Here is a 17,954-nt window from a genome sequence, read left to right as displayed (position 1 = left end):
ATGGAGGGGGGGATAAGAGTGTCCAATTCCCAGAGAATGGCGAAAAGCTCAGGCAAGCTGGAGGAGATTCTTTCCTAGTAGGTAGTTGCTTTAGAACTCCGTGTAAATTGTTTACAGTGGAGTGACAATTTGGAGAGGTTGGTTTTATTATGCCAGGTGGTTTCCGCTGCTCTCTTTGCAGCTTGAACAGCACGAAGGTCTGTGGTAAACCAGGAGTTAAGGTGTGTTGGGTTCTTGGATTTCCTAGCTTTGAGGGGTGCCAGGTGGTCGATAGCCTTGTGGAGCAAGGCATTGCAATGATCAACCAGGGCTATGGGATCCTGTATGGGAGGGAGCGGAAGTTTGATGAGGGGGGATGATGATGTTGCTGCTGGTCAAATTGCGAGAGCTGCGAGCCTTGGTGCTAGGACGTTTGTTACTGGTAGGTATGGTGAAGGTGATGATATGGTGGTCTGACCATGGACATGGTCGATTGTAAATCATGTTACTTTTGTGCTCCAGCAGCCAGTCAAGGGTGCGGCCCTGGGAGTACATTGGATCTGTGATAAGTTGGTTACAGCCTGAGGTTGCCAGGGAGGTGGATAAGGCAGTGGGGTTTGAGTCAGTCCCGTCATTGAACCCCAGGTTGAGGTCACCCAGTACAAGAAGTTCCGTAGATGGTTTGAGGAGATAAGCTGCTTGAGGTTGTCCTCGAAGGAGGCGATGCGGCCGGGAGGGTGGTAGATTAGGTGGATAGTGAGGGTGGCTTAAGTAATCTTCAAAGAATACTGTGAAAAAGAAGATTGGTGGAGTTATACAAATAACTCCTATGCCAAGTACAGAAGGTACCATAGAGGCGTGAAGAATGCACAAAGGATGCAAACAAAGGACTATGACACACTGCTGGTGAGGACCCAACTGTATGAAAAGAATTGAGAAAAGACTCAATGCAAAGCAAAGCAGGGGTAAAGCCCGGCACACCCGGAAGTTCAAACCTGGAAACAAGAATCTATGTCGGGGAAGCAAACCTCCTGTCAGCAGGACGCAGACAGTAGGTTGCAGGAGTCCTTCACAGGCCGACGCAGAGCAGGCATAACTGGAAGCTAGGAACGGACCAACGGTGGTGTCATCTCGAGTAGATGGACCAAACAGTCCGTTAACTACACCAACACCGCCTGGCCGAAGACCCTGTGGAGGCAAAGCACGGCAATGGTTAGCGGAAGGAGAAGCAAGAAGAGGGTTCAGCACGAATGCAGTGACCCTACACCCCAGGAAGAACCAATGACATGTCCCCACCATAGAAGAGCTAATGGGAGTCCTGATAGGGGATTGGGGAAGGATGCCAAATGTAAAGAATACATCAGGAGTAACCTCCCTTGTCTCAGTTTTTGTCCCAGAAGTACGAAAGCAACGGGAGTGCTGTCCCTCATCTCAGCCTTTGTGCCAGAATTACTGACTATAAAGAAAGCCTTGGGACAAATTTCCAGAGTTGTGACAGAAGTTCCAAGTGTGGCGATTATATCACAAGTGATCTTCCTCGTCTCAGATGTTATATGAATGAGAATAAAAGAAGAACATATTGGGAGTAGTCACCCTCAACACTCTAGCCTCAAGAGAGACACTAAAGCTAGAGAGTACCACAAGAAAAGTCTTCTGAGTGTTAGAAGGAGCCAAGAACACCATTGGAATAGTTCCCCTTGTTCTTACCAGCAGGTAGAATATAAAGAAAGGCCAGGAATAACTGTATATTGGAAACCAAAGGAGTTAATGGCCTTCAAGCAAGATCTAAGAGAAATCTTTGAAGAATTGCAACGGTTGATAAAATCTGTTGCAGGAAGTTATCCAAAGATAGCAAGTGGCTGAACCAACTGAACCAGGAGAAGGGGGTCATTCTCCTGGTTTTCCACTTAATTGTTGAATCAGAAACTAAGGAAAAAGGTTACCAAACAGCAGCCAAGAAACGATCCAAGTTAACCAGTAGATGTTTGCAGCTACTGAACTGTTGGACCAGGAGAAGGGAGTCATTCTCTTGGCATTCCCTACACGTGCAGAAGCTGGACTGTTGCCAAAGACTAACAGAAATGCACCCATAGGGCAGATCCCACTGAACAGGCAGAAGGGAGTCATTCTCCTGGAACCATTTATGTCAACGTCTTTTGTTGGTGGTAGGGCTAGAGTAGGCTAGTTTGGACAGAGAACAGACACTTTAAGTTTGACAACCACCCTGATGACGAGCACCCCAGTTAATCTTTAGTTGCGTAGAGAAAGCCCTTTAGGGATAGGGAAAGATAGACCATTATTTTTTATATTAGGATCACGGTGGAAATGTCACCCCTTTGACTCCTTAAAGCAGCATGCAACACTCTGAGATCAGCCATTATCTAGTTCAGAACCACCAGCAAGTTTCAAGCAATGGTCCATCCATCCCTGCACACACATAGGGTGAATTGCTTTTCCCAGCCTCTCAGATAGGTTTCATCACCCTCTTTGTTAAGGTCACTTTTCACCTCCTTCCTTTTCCTCTTCTTCCCTCCTCTTATCGACTACTCCTTTATTTTTGCTTCCTCCATAGCCACCTCACGGTGTGCAGTCATAAAGTCGAAAATAAAAAGTCGAATGACAAAAATGTCGAAAAAAAAAGTCGAATCTAAATGTATTTTTTGGGTTTGGTAAGTATAAAAAATGGGTAAAATAAAAAAAGGGGGGGTTGTGGGGAGCCCCCCCATTTCGAAAAAAAAAACATTGGAAAAAAAGTCGACATTTTTTTTTCGACATTATGACGTTCGACATTTTTGTTTTCGACCAAATGACTATAAACCCCACCTCACATTGGAACTCTTTCATTCTTGGTATTTCGCTTCTACAACTCCGTCTCCCTTGCGCTACTTCCATCCTTACCCCACAAATCTTCCCTCCACCAACTCTGTCCTCTCGCTCAAGCTCTCATTCTACCCTTTTCCGAATCACTGCAAAAAACCTCTCCATCAACCAAAGATCCTCACCTCAGGTCTGTCCTCACCCTCTTATATATGGCTCATAGGAAATTGGGGGCTCGAAGGGCTACATCAGGGACATCAAGGTGCTGTTGGTGGTCGAAATACTGGATTAGTTCATGGTCATTGGATCGTCAACCTGACCAGGTCTATGAAATGGTGTTTGATTCCTCGTCATTACCCAGAATGCTAGTCAAACTTAAATGCCATCCTGGAATCTGGAGACAGCCATTGTGGCTGCCTGATCCTACCCTGGCTGCTCCACGTCCCTGTGCAGTTCCCTATGCTTCCCTGCACCACTGCGTCTTGTTCCCTATCTAGTTGTTGCTTCCTCCCCAAGCCATACCCCAGAGAACCATGCGAGAGATCGTGATCTCATTCGTGGACAGCACTTGCCTGTAATCTGTCCCTCTAGTGTTCTATGCAAAAATTGCAGCCTGGGCTCAATGAACTTGTGTGCGGCTATAGTGTTCAGATGGAGTCTCCTATACTAACTTTTTGTGGGAGATATAGGTGGGCTGGGTAAGGAGGATGGGCAAGAGGTATTATTTAATGCTGATGGGGGTTCGCACTGCAGAGTTGGCTGCATTCCCCCAGACTCTCTGACTTCATTTCCCTTCCTCTCACCTGTGACTTTCCCACAATGCATCTTTTCTCAGTGATTTTCAATTACATTGTATTTGCAATAAAGCTGTGTTTGTTGCAGCTTTTACCCCAATCCGCCGACCACTGTAAACTCTAAAACCAAACACTGCTCTGAAACATAAAACGCAAATGTGTTTTGGCTGTATTTAAAAAATAAAAAAGGTACAAACAATGCATCCACATTTGAAGTCTTCGCTAATCAAGTGTACACGTTCAATGCTTAGTCTCACCCTTAAAGCATCCTCTCATTCCAAAGTTGTACTGACTCCTGGGGATCATTGGCAATAAATTAGTGTGAATCAGTTCTCATGATTGGTTTATACTGGACACTACATAACGCAAGACCAAACCGCCAGAGAGCAGAGTGCTCTGTGCCTGCTCATGGAAACCATAACAATGTCAGTCAGGAGGCCATCAAAGCCTGACCAGTGCCACCTCATATGCCCCATTGGACCACCAAAGAAAAGAGGCAGCATCAATTTCTGCAAAAGTATTAGGGTTCAAATAGAAAGGTCTTCAAAACATGTTTTTAAGTAACTATAGCATACCTTGTACTCGACACAGGACTACCACAATGGACCATGATGTGCTGCTCCCCACTTTGTTCCTTGCTGTAACAGTGACGTTGTGAGATGTTGCACTGGAATATGTATGAGTAATGACTGGTCCTAAAGTAAAAGGATATAGAACAAGGAGTAATGATTGAATAAAGATCAACAAGCACACAAAAGAGAATATATAAATCAATATTTATATACCACACTAACTGAACTGTTATTTCTGTAATAAGTTCTTTTGGCCGACTCATTGATACTAATTTTATCAAATGCAGAGTAATGCAAAAATGAGTTTGCTCTGTCATGATTTGAACCTGTGACCTGCACATCTCTCGATGGTTACTTAACCAAGAGCCATCTCACCGGCTGTCAGACTAGGTGTTGTCTAGAGGTCAGAGAGCGACGATAAAATGGATGTATAATAATAATTAAATGAAAATAGCATTCATCAAGTCTACCATCAATATCAATTATTAGCCAAGAGGATTGTTAGGGAGAATTCTCTGTTTAGGCTGAATTTCCTAACCTAGTGAGTCCCCCAGCAGCTTTGCTGGATTTCTGGAGTTTGTTTTTTTCTCCTGCCAAGAGAGACTCTTTTCCTCACACTCTTGGACATGATTTGAGGGGTTCCTTTGACTGTTAATGTGTTTTATGGGGTCTTTTACTCCATAGGGTCTCATGTGTTTTTACTGTGTGTGTTACACAGCACCCTCAGTGCAGTGACACAGGGGTGTCATAGTGACACCCCACTATAGACTCCGTACCCTGGGACTGACTACTGTCTTCCAGGGAATGTGAAGTCACCATTGGCTTTACTAGTCCCAAATTATGAACAGAAACCAGTACAAACCATCATATTGTGGACGTACTGGTCGGGGCAATTTGATTGCCCCGGGGTCTGTTATTCGAGGGGGCACGCTTCTCCACAGAAGCCTCCAAAAGTGTTGCCACTCTGTCTGGGTACCACAGGGGGTGGCGGAGGGGGTTTAGGCACCCTGGACTGAGTTGCCTTGGCAACTCAAGTCGCACTCTTGTGTGATTGGCCCAAGTGGTGAGCCGGCCGGCTCACCACTTAGCATGTTTGATTGACAGCTAGGCTGAATGAATGGGGGTTTCTTGCATAAAAGCAGGGCTTTTGGGACTGGAACTTCAGAAGTCGCCACAGGACCTGAAAGATCTGAAGAGGGAGAAGCTGAGCCGACCTGCAACGACGACACCACCGGTGGAGCCCTGCTGAACCGTCTCAGCACTTCCCAACAACAGAGGAGATCTTCTTGCCGGAGAGTCTCTTCCCCTTGAGCTGGTGGGGACAACCAGTTCACTTTCCTTTTCGCCTACCAGGACGTCCAGTGGTCGAATTGCCCGTGCCAAGCACTCTGGCAACCGGATAACCACTTACCACTGAACCGCGAAAGAAAGGACCGCTCCTTTGAATCGAGAAACTCTGCGGCTGGTTTCTTCCCTGGCAGCACAACGACCTCCTGTTTTCCTCCCCGACGAGATCTTCTCTTCTGCCGGACGAAGCACCAACTCGCAACCGCTGCCAGGAACAACTGCCCCCGCTGGAGTGTTCTCACCATTTCAATGCACTGTGTCCGCCTGGCCTCCCTTTCTATAGATTGCCACAAGGTGACAGTAAATCCTTAACCTTCTAGACTGGGCTGGTCTCTTGACCCTCTAACTGGTCCCTTTCTTTTGGTCCAACTCCTTTCTGAACCTTTGAGACTTTTGTGCACTTTTCAACCGTGACACCTTGGACACATTTCGTTCTGATCCTCTTAAAGTGGGTCCGGCTTTCTGAACTCCAACTTCACGGTTTTATTCTGCTATTCCTCTCTTACTGTGTTCTTTTGAAGGTGTTGGGATCTGTTTCCATTTATGCTCTGCTTATCTCTCCCTTTAAACCAAATTATTAGAGTGCCATCTGCGTTAAGCGCTCACCGCTGTCTGAAAATAAATGGTGCTTTTCTCGAGACTTGTCTAATATTCTGCGAAGGGAGTGTATATACTTTAGTAACTGTGTTTTTGAAATTGCTTGATATTAGTGCCAGTGTGTTTTTATAGATGTGTTCTTAAATAAATAATTATATATCTTTTACACCAAAGCTCTGGTCAGTGTTTGCTTGTTCTACTGTATTTACCTGCCCTATTGTGTATGCTCTGTATACTGCCTAACTCTTCTTGAGAGAAGTCTGACTGCTCAGCCACAGCTACCAGGTAAATCTGGGTGGTGCGGACTGCTACCAATTGGGTTTACTGCTAACTCCTGTGGTCTTAAACTTTTTGCAGTGGTCCCCAAGGGAACTGCACAGGTTTCTGCCTAACAAGGATAGTTTGGGCTTTTGTATAGGCATTACATAATACATGGGTGTATGTGTATTTTAGTGTATGTACAATGTGTCGGTGTATACACAATGAATGTATCTATGTATTATGTATGTATGTATGTATGTATGTATGTATGTATGTATGTATGTATGTATGTGCAGTGAGTGTGCATTTGCAGTGAAAGGGTGCAGAAGTATGAGGCCGACACAAAAGTGGCATAGTGGTTGCTATAAACTTTTATTTGGGTCAAAACAAAAGGAAAAACCCTACCTATCCCTAATACTAAGAAGGGTTTCCCTGCCTCAAATAATAAACTAAGGAGACTGTCGGAATGTCCAAAATCATAAAGGTCCACTGTTGCATCAAATCCTATTTCCTTCCCTTACACTTATAAACAGCTAAGGATATAGTCTCTGCTGGGTCCAAAAGAATGACTCTTGTGGAGAGAGGATCTAAATAGTCTCTTGAAAATGTACCAGGTGGAGGGTCCCCCCCCCTTCCACTGGTTTCTCCTGGGGTGTCCAATGCCAGGAGGAAATGGTTCAGTTTTCCTTGGCTTCCTTTCTTAGCGCTCAACCCCACCGGGCAGTAATGACTCTCTTCCCCTGTTTCCTCTGCTTCTCAATGCCAGGAGGAATGGCTCCCTTCCCCTGGCTTTCTTCTCAGGTTTTCTTGGGTGTATGTCTCAGACCTGTGACAAACCTGAAGTTATCTCACCCGCCATTCCCTAGGGATCGGTCATCCAGGTGGCCAGGACACATTCATTGGTATTGGATCCAGTTCCTGGGGGTGGACCAGTGTGGGTGGATCAACTGGATGGGGGGTCTTCGGGGAGTGAAAGTGGGGCACCGAAGGGTGAGACGCGGTATCCCCTTTCCTCTAACACCTTTTCCCCATCCTACCAGGAAGGATACCAGGAGGCTCAACCCCCCTACCCCTACTTTTCCAACACAAACACTTTCTCACGGACAGTTCATCTTGAGCAACAACAGTCTAACACCAGAGCCATAGGCCTGACATGTCCAAACACCTTAGTCAGGCAAGGTCAAGCAATTACTAATAATTACACACTCCCGACTCCCATCACATGGAAAAAAAGGCAGAGCTCGAAAGCACACTCTGAGCGGGGAAAAGAACACTAGGAAGTAGCAGTTCCAAGGTGGCGATTTAACACAAGGAGAAAGGCAGCGAGACCAGAGAGGGTTGCAGGGAGGGAAGTACCATTGACCTCTAGAAACCGCTATTTACGCAAGCCTTGGAAAGTGAAAAGCCTAAGACAAGGAACTGAAGCTGAGCAGACCTTCACTGTGCATCAAAGGTATCTGGGGCACTCCTGTGTCGATAACCCAGGCCGGGAGGACCGATTGGTACTGTCCTTGGCTCCTGCAAGTAAAAGCAGCACAGCCGGTGAGTCAGAGAAACCGATACGAAATCACCCTATGTTTGAACCAAGGTTGCAAGCGGCAACATTGTATGAAGAATTCTACTAAGGACTGTGTTTGAAGCACATGTGTTAAGAGGCACAAACAATTGGGAGCTTAAGGAGTGAATGAACTGTTGAAAGCTAAATCATACCAAATACAGAGTGGTCCGGCATGCAGGTGGGTACTCATTCGAAGGGCTCTGTTGGGTATCGAACTAAATGAGAAATACATTGTCAGAAGGAAACTATGAATCAAAGTGGTCCTGCGACGGGTCCAACAAACACCTGCACACAATCAAAAGTCTTCGATAAGTATAAAGTGGAACTTACAATTGGTCCAAACCTGGCTCAGGGAGACTAGTTGAACGTGAAGAGGGATCAGGACCCGGCTGAGGGGGATCCGGGGTGAACTGTGCGTCACCTGAGAAGGAAAAGTGAACTTACAATTGGTATGAGCCCGGCTGAAGGAGACTAGTTGAACGTGAAGAGGGATCTGAACCCAGTTGAGGGGGATCCGGGGTGAACCGTGAGTCGCCAGAGCAGGAATAGTTTTGGAATTGCAAGAAAAGGGGATCTGAGCCTGGCTGAGGGGGATCCAGGGAGAAACATCCAAAATCGTTTAGTTACAAGAAGAAAGGAACTTTCTACATTTTTGTTTTGCACATCAAGCCCTCTGAAACAATAGACTTTGATGGAAAAGAGTCTTGAGCACAGAAGGCCCCGATATTGGAACTGCCATTATATCCTTGTACTGCAGGCGCCAGAGTGTGCGGTTTGCTCAGAGTGAACCGCTGTACCCCATGCGGATAACGTGGGGAAGGGAGGCCAGTGGGCCAAGTATCCCGATTATCATTTTGTGAACCCTTTATTTTTCATGAACTGCACCCCACACTATTTATATCTAGTACTAAGGATTGGCAATTGATTTCTTTTTAGTATAGACCCTTTTGTCTTTGACACGACTCCACTAGGACTGCATTCTTTATTATTTGATGGTCGCAGCTTGCTCCCATCTTAGATTTAGGTTTATATAGGCGTTTATCACACCTCCTTGAAAGTTCAATAAACACCCTTGAACTGTGGTCACTTGTGTCTGTCTTACGTTGATACCATGCCTTCGTTACAGACCCCAGATGGCAGACCTGGTTCTCTCTTTTACCAGGTCTCCGACGAAGAAGAGGGATGGCGCTTCTTTTTATTCTGAAATTACCTAGGTTCATTATCCTGTGTGAGACAGGCATGGTATCAAGAGAGACACAGACTCTGGTGTAAGCTTTCAAAACCTTTATCAGAAATGTTGGGTTGGTGTAATACTTAACTGGCCCCAAGTCTAATGGGATGGTTCCCTTAACTGATGTTTCTAAGGGCCGTCATGTCAGAAATTCCAAAATAGAATTCCACCAGTGTCTAAACCTATGCTTGCCCTCAATCTATACAAAAATGTGTTTGGGGGTCTTTTGTGAAAAACAAAATGTAGTGGTTCAACAGAAAAATAGGAAATCAGGGTTGTTTCCTGGTGGCCTTCTTGCCAGGCGTGGTTTTAGATTCACAAGGAAGAGTTCAATCAAACAGGGGTGCTTGTAAGACCTTCGCCACAGGGTCTTTACAATAGTCTTTCTTGATTTCACTGTCTTAGGTTCCTGGGGATTCCCTTCCCAAAGTTTCAATCCTTCACTTGGTTTCAAAAGGTACTTGGTTTCAAAATGTTACAAAAAGAAATGTAATACAGTTACTCTTCACTACTCAGGGTTCCCTTCCCAAGTTTCAAGTCGTCACATGCTTTCACAAAATGGTTCACTTTGATAGGCCTCTCAGGGCTCCTCTCCCCAAGCTTCAACTTGTTCAAGCTCCAAACACTACAAAAGAAATATAACCGTTCTTTGCAAAGCTTCTCAAGGTTCCCTTCTCCAAGCTTCAATCCTTCATTCCTACAAAACATCTCTAACCTGATTAGGCCTTTCAGGGTTCCCTTCCCCAAGCCCAGACGCCTTTCAGATTCCAACACAAATTCAGTTTTGCCAGAATGCACTTTGCTTTCTTGGTTAGGCTTCTCAGGGTACCCTTCCCCAAGCTTAGGCCCCTTTTCGATTTCAAATACAGATTCTACTTATTAGGATGTACCTTTCCTTTTATACACAGTTCTTTCATACACCGTTCACTCGTGGCACACAATCAGAGACTTTCGAAACCACCTGGTTCTTTACTCCTCCTAGGCGGGACCACTCCAATCTGTCACCCCACTCTTTATTCCTTGCTCCTTCTTAAGCCTTTCACCTTCAGGTGCTTCCTGCACCCCTTCTTGTTCTCCTTTGTGTCTTCTGCTTTCTTTCTTTCTTGTGCACACTTGTACCTTCCTTGCTTGCTTTCTTCTACACACTAGCACACTTCTTGCTTTCTCATGCACACTTTCAACGGCCTCTAGCCAGCTTTCACCTTTTCCGTAACCCTGCCACTTTCCTTTTCCTTCCCGTGTGTCAGGCTCCAGGTCTACCTCCCCCTTCACCTCACCTGATTCCTCGGAGGTTAGTACCTGAAGAGCTGCCTCAGTCTTCCTGTGGTCCTTTTTCTTAGTCAAAGTCTTGCCCTTGGGTGCTCGGACCTTCCGTTCGTGTAGATAAGGTCTGCCCCCTCCGGAGGCCACCTTGGCAGAGATGGAGACCTGCCCTCGGGGGATCCCAGGGGGCCAGCCTCAATACCAGGGAAAAAGCCCAAAGGCAGAAAAAACCCTAGTCCATAGATGGGTTCAATGAGATGGCACAGATTTCAATGCACAATGTCCAAATGAAATAGATGGTGCAGGATTCCAAATAATGTTCCAGACAAGTGAGGGAACAATACTGCCTGAGCTCCAAATCCGGAAAGGTAGGACTGGACAAAAAAATAGAAGAATATAAAATGAAAGTGAAAGAATGCTAGAAAGGTAATGAAGGGAGAAATAGTATAAGGAAGAAAAAAAAGGTATGCCGAGGATAGAAGGTAAAAAAAACAAAGGGGAATATAAAGTCAAGCAAGTAACGTGTACAGGCTAAGGCAAAACAAACAATGAAAGAAAAGTTGGAGAGCATAGAAAAAAGGGAAGGCCTGCCGAACGAGGGAAATGCTCGGAATGGCTGATGGATGGCGAATGACAGACACCGCCGAGGAGGGAGCTGAGAACGGCAGGAAGAGCGCGGTAACCGTTCGCAACCAAGGCGGGTAACAGCAAGCAAAGAAAAGATTGGCGCAGCAGGCGCTGGAAAACGAGGAAGGCAGGAAACCGCAGGTAAGAAAACAAAAGATGAAAACATGGAGTACGCAGCTGGTGGAAGGCAACGCCTGTTGCAAGGTGCGGAAAGGCAGACGCCGAAAAAGTACAGACCAGATAATTGCAGCAAGATCGAGAAACCGCCAGAGGAGCGGGAAGGAAGCACAAGAGGCAGGAGCGAAGCAGACAGAGGCGGAGGAAGGCACAGGGAACTGGAATGAAAGGCACAGAAGGGAAATCCACTGGATGGTAGGAACAAAGATTACAAAGGCAACGGAGCGCTGCAGCCAAGAACAGATACCCTTCCAGTGAACCAGGTAAAGTAACCGACCCTTGCGATATCTGGAATCAACCAGGTATGCCACTTCATATTCCTCCGGAATCTGCTTCACATGGGCACGACCTTTGTAAACAGGTCTTTGGAACAGGTCCTCCTTATACTCCTTTAGTAGGGAGACGTGGAAGATAGGATGCACTTTCTTGAGATAGTCTGGAAGTTTGAGCTTATAGGCCACTGGGTTCATCTGTTGCAAAATGGGGAATGGCCCAAGAAAACGTGAGGAGAATTTTCCTGTATGAACCCATCTAGGTAGGAATCTGGTAGATAACCAGACTGATTGCCCTACACTCCACGTCGGATTGGAACTTCTGTCTTTATCTGGCCATCTCTTTTGTGTTTGTTGGCTGACCCGGTGTGCCTTCTTGGCGAGTTCATGTACTTCATGTAAATCCTGCAATACTCTGTCCAAGGCAGGGATCTTGGTAGATGGAGAGCTGAGCCAGAGAAAATGTTGGGGATGAAACCCATAAGTACAAAAAAAGGACTCATCTGAATGGAAGTATGCAGTGCATTATTATAGGCGAACTCAGCTTGCGGAAGGTAGCGATACCATCTTTCTTGTTGTGGACTACAGCAGCATCTCAGGTATTGCTCCAGGCTGGCGTTTAATCTTTCAGTCTGTCCATTACTCTGCGGGTGATAACCCGAAGAAAGAGCCCGGTGAATACCCAGTGTCTGGCAGAGTGAGGCCCAGAATTTAGATGTAAACTGAGGTCCCCGATCAGATACTATTGTCCGGGGCAACCCATGCAGGAGAACTATATCCTGGAGAAAAACTGCCACAGTTTCTGAGGCTGAAGGTACTTGTTTGAAGGCTGAAAAGTGGGCCAATTTACCGAATGAGTCGATTGTCACCATGATCACCGTCATACCTTCTGATGGGGGAAGGTCTACTATGAAGTCTGTTGAAATATGCTCCCAAGGTCGTTGCGGTAAGGAATGCTGCTGCAGTAGACCTAGAGGTTTACCCATTCGATGTTTGTTAGGGGCACAAACAGAACAAGTAGAAACATACTGGTATACATCCTTTCTTTGCCTGGGCCACCAAAAACCCCTCCGTAGTAATTCGTATGTCTTTCTAATACCAGGATGCCCCGTTAAGGGAGAATCATGACACCAGGAAAGGACGAGTTTCTGGAGCTTCTTGGTTGGAATGAAGAGAGCCCCTTCCTGGTAATACAACCCATCACTACCTTGAATGACCGTGGATGGAATCTCGGTGCAGGTCTGATATGGAGGGATTAGGTCTTGGAGGAAGAAAACAATGGATGCCAAAACCTTGAGATCAGGGAAGACCAGATCATGTCCTTCGTAAACCCCAGAACTATCCCCTAAGCTCCTTGACAAGGCATCTGCCTTCTTATTTTCTGTACCAGGAATGTAGGTTATCACGAAATCAAACTGTAGGAAAAAATAGGCCCACCTGGCATGTCGTGCATTTGTACACTCCATTTGCTGTAAGACCCGAAGGTTACAATGATCTGTTCTGATCACAAAGCAGTGATCAGCTCCTTGTAGGAGATGGCGCCACTCTTGGCAGGCCAACTTGATAGCCAATAGCTCCCTTTCAAGGACAGAATAATTGTGTTCGCTGCTAGTAACAGTTTTAGAGAAATATGCCACTGGGTGTTTGTAATCATCTTCCGATTTCTGAAGTAAAATGGCCCCCACAGCACCTATAGAGGCGTCTGTCTCCAGAATGCAAGGTTTAGTCTGATCCGGCTGAACCAAGATGGGAGCTGTAGAGAAACACTTCTTAAGGGCTAGGAATGCCTTCTGTGGTTCCTCTCCAAAGGCATACTTAACACCCTTTTTCAATAGAGAAGAGGAAGAACTGTGTTGGTGTTATAATCAAGACAAACTTGTTTTCGGTAATGATTCAGCCTTTATATATTGCAACAAAATGGAATGTAGAATCTCCTACCTGAACCTGGACGAATGGCTGAATCCTTTCTGATCTGGTATTGGAGGTTAAGGGTGAAGTGTGGAGTATACATCGGTTTCCCTGCAGATTATAGGAATCCCCCTGGAAACCCCTCCGGAGCCCAGTTTAAACACTTTGCCGCCGGAGGGATAACAGAGAAACCCTCATGGGGAAAAAGCCCTGGGAAGAGCTGCTGGGGAGCGTTGTGTTAGCGAGACGGGCAGGAAGTGACTGGAGATCCGTCTCGAATTCCTGATGTTTTACTTGCTGTTTTGATGCTGAAGAGATATAGGAATAGAGACACGGGAATCAGTTTCAGGATGAAAAGAGAAAAAGGACACAGCCAGGAGTAATAATGTAATGAGAGGATCGAAATTACCATAAGAACCTCTAGACAGAAACGTCTAGTATCAGGGAAAAGAAGAGTCTGTGTGTTCTCAATACTGTAGAGGAAACACAAGATTTAGAAGGGATACAGGTTGAAGGAGGATAAACAGAAAAAGAAGATATGTCCCTTACATGACAGCATTCAACTGTCTGAGGCAAAGAAGCGGCGGGCGATCGGGAACTGCCTTTTCGAGTGTAAAGGACTGCACTGTAATAACAAGCAATACATAAACTGTGCAAAAATACAACGTATGGTAGCAAAGAAAAGGACTAGATGGGGAGTCTACCCGCCAAGGGAGCGTGAGAAGAAGCCGAGATAAGTCGCGAACCAAGGGGGCGTGGCTTGGAAGTTTCGGTTTCGAGAGCCTCGGTCTGATTGTTTGCTGAATGCTGCGAGTAGACAGAAGAAAGAACAAAACGGAGGTAAGGATGGATAAGTGAATGTAAAGGAATGGGAACAAGGATAGATTGTAGAGCAGGATCGCTAAACTCACTAAGGGTTTGGGTACTCCTAAGAGAGTAGCAACGCGCTGGTCCTCAGGAACTCCCGGTTGATATACCGAAGAGGAAGTGACTTCCGGATCCTGTGTTGCTCGAAGAGGAGGAACAACTAGACCGTTGCTGGGTCTTCTGTCATACCCCGGCGCGGCCATCTTGGAGAAAGTAAAAACGGGATGATTCGTCTTCACGATCATCACAGTTGGAAAAATTGGGAATGAATCTCTGATAGAAGTTGGCCAATCCTAAGAAGCTTTGTAGCTCTTTGATGTTGCCGGGTTCTCTCCATTCTCTGATCGCCTTAACCTTCATGGAGTCCATCTCTATACCCTTCCTGGACAGAATGAATCCCAAGTAGGACACAGAAGTGGTCTCGAACAGGCATTTTTCTGGTTTGACCAGCAATTGATGTTCCTGAAGACGCTGTAACACTCTTTTGACCATTAACCTATGATCAGATAATGTCTTGGAGAAAACCAAAATGTCGTCAAGATACACCACCACTGACGGAAACAACATGTCCGCAAATAACTTGTCCATGTATCTCTGGAAAATAGCTGGTGCGTTAACAAGACCAAACGGCATCACTCTATATTCAAACAGTCCAAAGGGGGTGCGGACCGCCGTTTTCCACTCATCCCCTTGCCTTATTCTTAAGAGGTGATAAGCACCTCTTACATCAAGCTTGGTGAAGTAGACCGCCCCTTGTACAGCTTCCAGGATGTCCCGTATCAGTGGCATGGGATATCTGTCCCTGATAGTCACCTTATTTAACCCTCTGTCACCTTGTTTAACCCTCTGTAATCGATACACGGGCGTAATTCTGCAAATCTTTCTTCGGGATGAAGAATACGGAGGCCCCGCAAGAGGATTTAGACTCCTGGATGAGTCCGTTTTGCAGTTTTGCGTCAAGGTAGTCCCGCAAAACTCTTTTTTCAGCGAGTGACAAAGGGTACATGTGCCCCAAGGGTATCACTGCATCCGGAACCAGGTTTATGCCACAATCTTCTGCCCTGTGTGGAGGCAATTCGCGGGGAAGAGTGTCCAGGAACTCCTCCGAAAAGTCTTGATACTGGATGGGAATTGAGGCCACTATTGCTGGACTGAGGGCTGATCTAATTTCCTTCGAGAATTCCTGGATAGTGGAGGAAGAGGCAGGTTCATGCAGTTCGATTTACAGAAGAGCGAATTGAAGTTCACTTTATTGGCCTTCCAGTCAATGTGAGGGTTATGTCTCCTCAACCATGGTATTCCGATCACCAAAGGAAAGTGGGCTGCTCTGATTTGATCGAATACTATATATTCTTCGTGGTAACCCAGCTCCATCTTCAAGGGTATCGGCTCTCTGGTTATGGGGCCGGAGGACAAAGGCCTTCCATCCACCCCTTGTACAGGGATCGGAGTAGCCTTTGGTCTTGTGGACACCTGGTGTTCTGTTGCCGAGTTGGAGTCCATGAAATTGCCTGCTGCTCCGCAGTCTAACATGGCGTAAACCTCTGTGGGACCGGAGTCGGATAACCATAGATTGACTCGGAACACCATTAGACTGCTTTCCTCTGAACAGTTTGTTCTTTAGTGGTTGCAAGGGTACTTGGCACTTCCCCCGAAACTTCCCTTGCAGTAGATCGGGGGCTGGAGTTTTCCTTCCGTCGAGGAGGTACTTCAGGGCAGTCTCTTAAGTGTTTCGAGGATCCACAATACATACACAATCCGGCATCTCGCCTCAGTCTGTGTTCTTCTGGAGTGAGAGGCCCTCGGGTAGCTCCGATTTGCATAGGTTCTTCGGGAGTAGTTGTTGACCTGGTTGTAGGTGAGGAAGAAGGTAGACTGATAGCCTGAGGGGTGCTTCGAAGTCACCTAAGCGAAACTATCTGGAGCAACAATATCAATTCCTGGCAAGATGCTGGTCGGGCTACTCGTGCAAGTTCATCCTTGATGTCGTCATGGAGACCTCTTCTAAATATTGTCTGTTGGGCAGAATCCGGCCAGTCTGCCTTAGCTGCTAATCTCTGAAAGCGGGAAATATATGTTTGGGCATCAGTGTTCCCCTGTTTGACATCCAGAATAGCTGCAAGAAAGGAGTAGAAAACTTCGGGTCTGTCAAACCTTTCTTTGAACACCTCCACAAAATGATCGTAGTCATTCAAGGAGTGATCATTACTGGTGACTAACGGGGTAGCCCAAGATAGAGCATTTCCGGTGAGATTAGCGATAATGAAACCGACTCTTGATCTAGCCGTCTCATAAGCATGGGGTCGAAAGGCAAAATACACCTTGCAGGCATCAAGAAATTGTTTGAGTCCCCCCGGATGGCCATCATACTTGCCAAAGGAGATGGGCATAGCCGGCAGATCACAGTGATCATCTCGGTGCAACACCACCTGTTGTCAGATAGCAATATTCTCAGTTCTCAAGGCTTGAACTTCAGATGTAAGGTTCTGCATTGCTGCAACTAGTCCTTGGTACTGTTCCAAGGAAGCCATTGTATAGATTGTGCGTTGTATGCCGTCAGGCTCCAGGTCTACCTCCCCCTTCTCCTCACCTGATTCCTCGGAGGTTAGTACCTGAAGAGCTGCCTCAGTCTTCCTGTGGTCCTTCTTCTTCGTCGAAGTCTTGCCCTTGGGTGCTCGGACCTTCCGTTCGTTAGATAAGGTCTGGCCCCTCCGGATGCCACCTTGGCAGAGATGGAGACCTGCCCTTGGGGGATCCCAGGGGGCCAGCCTCAATACCAGGGAAAAAGCCGAAGGCAGAAAAAACCCTAGTCCATAGATGGGTTCAATGAGATGGCACAGATTTCAATGCACAATGTCCAAATTAAATAGATGGGGCAGGATTCCAAATAATGTTCCAGACAAGTGAGAGAACAATACTGCCTGAGCTTCAAATCTGGAAAGGTAGGACTGGACAAAAAAAATAGAAGAATATAAAATGAAAGTGAAAGAATCCTAGAAAGGTAGTGAAGGGAGAACTAGTATAAGGAAGAAAAAAAAAGATATGCTGAGGATAGAAGGTAAAAAAAAGAAAGAAAGGGGAATATAAAGTCAAGCAAGTAACGTGTACAGGCTAAGGCAAAACAAACAATGAAAGAAAAGTTGGAGAGCATAGAAAAAAGGGAAGGCCTGCCGAACGAGGGAAATGCCCGGAACGGCTGACGGATGGCGAATGACAGACGCCGCCGAGGAGGGAGCTGAGAACGGCAGGAAGAGCGCGGTAACCGTTCGCAACCAAGGAAGGTAACAGCAAGCAAAGAAAAGATTGGCGCAGCAGGCGCTGGAAACCGAGGAAGGCAGGAAACCGCAGGTAAGAAAACAAAAGATGAAAACAGGGAGTACGCAGCTGGTGGAGGGCGACGCCGGTTGCAAGGTGTGGAAAGGCAGACGCCGAAAAAGTACAGACCAGATAATTGCAGTAAGATCGAGAAACCGCCAGAGGAGCGGGAAGGAAGCACAAGAGGGGGGAACGAAGTAGACAGAGGCGGAGGAAGGCACGGGGGAACTGGAATGAAAGGCACAGAAGGGAAATCCACTGGATGGTAGGAACGAACGTTACAAAGGCAACGGAGGGTTGCAGCCAAGAACAGATGGGCGCAGTCGGTATTTAAAGGAACTAACGCCATATTGGGCGAGGACTAGAACG

The 17,954-nt window shown here is 46.4% G+C and overlaps 1 protein-coding gene across 1 annotated transcript in view; it reads right to left on the bottom strand.

Moving 5' to 3' along the window:
• Window positions 1-17,954, bottom strand: part of PKD1L1 (polycystin 1 like 1, transient receptor potential channel interacting) — a 2,330,280-nt gene that overhangs the window by 2,001,267 nt on the left and 311,059 nt on the right. The window contains exon 4 of the mRNA XM_069613333.1: window positions 4,166-4,285. Within this exon, the coding sequence (XP_069469434.1) occupies window positions 4,166-4,285 (120 nt within the window). The remainder of the gene's footprint in view (window positions 1-4,165; window positions 4,286-17,954) is intronic.

This window comes from Ambystoma mexicanum, chromosome 5p (assembly GCF_040938575.1).
Source record: "Ambystoma mexicanum isolate Mex_15411 chromosome 5p, UKY_AmexF1_1, whole genome shotgun sequence".
Lineage (NCBI taxonomy): Eukaryota > Metazoa > Chordata > Amphibia > Caudata > Ambystomatidae > Ambystoma > Ambystoma mexicanum.
Note: the sequence above shows the minus strand (reverse complement) of the source record. Positions and strands in the feature narration are given on the sequence as shown.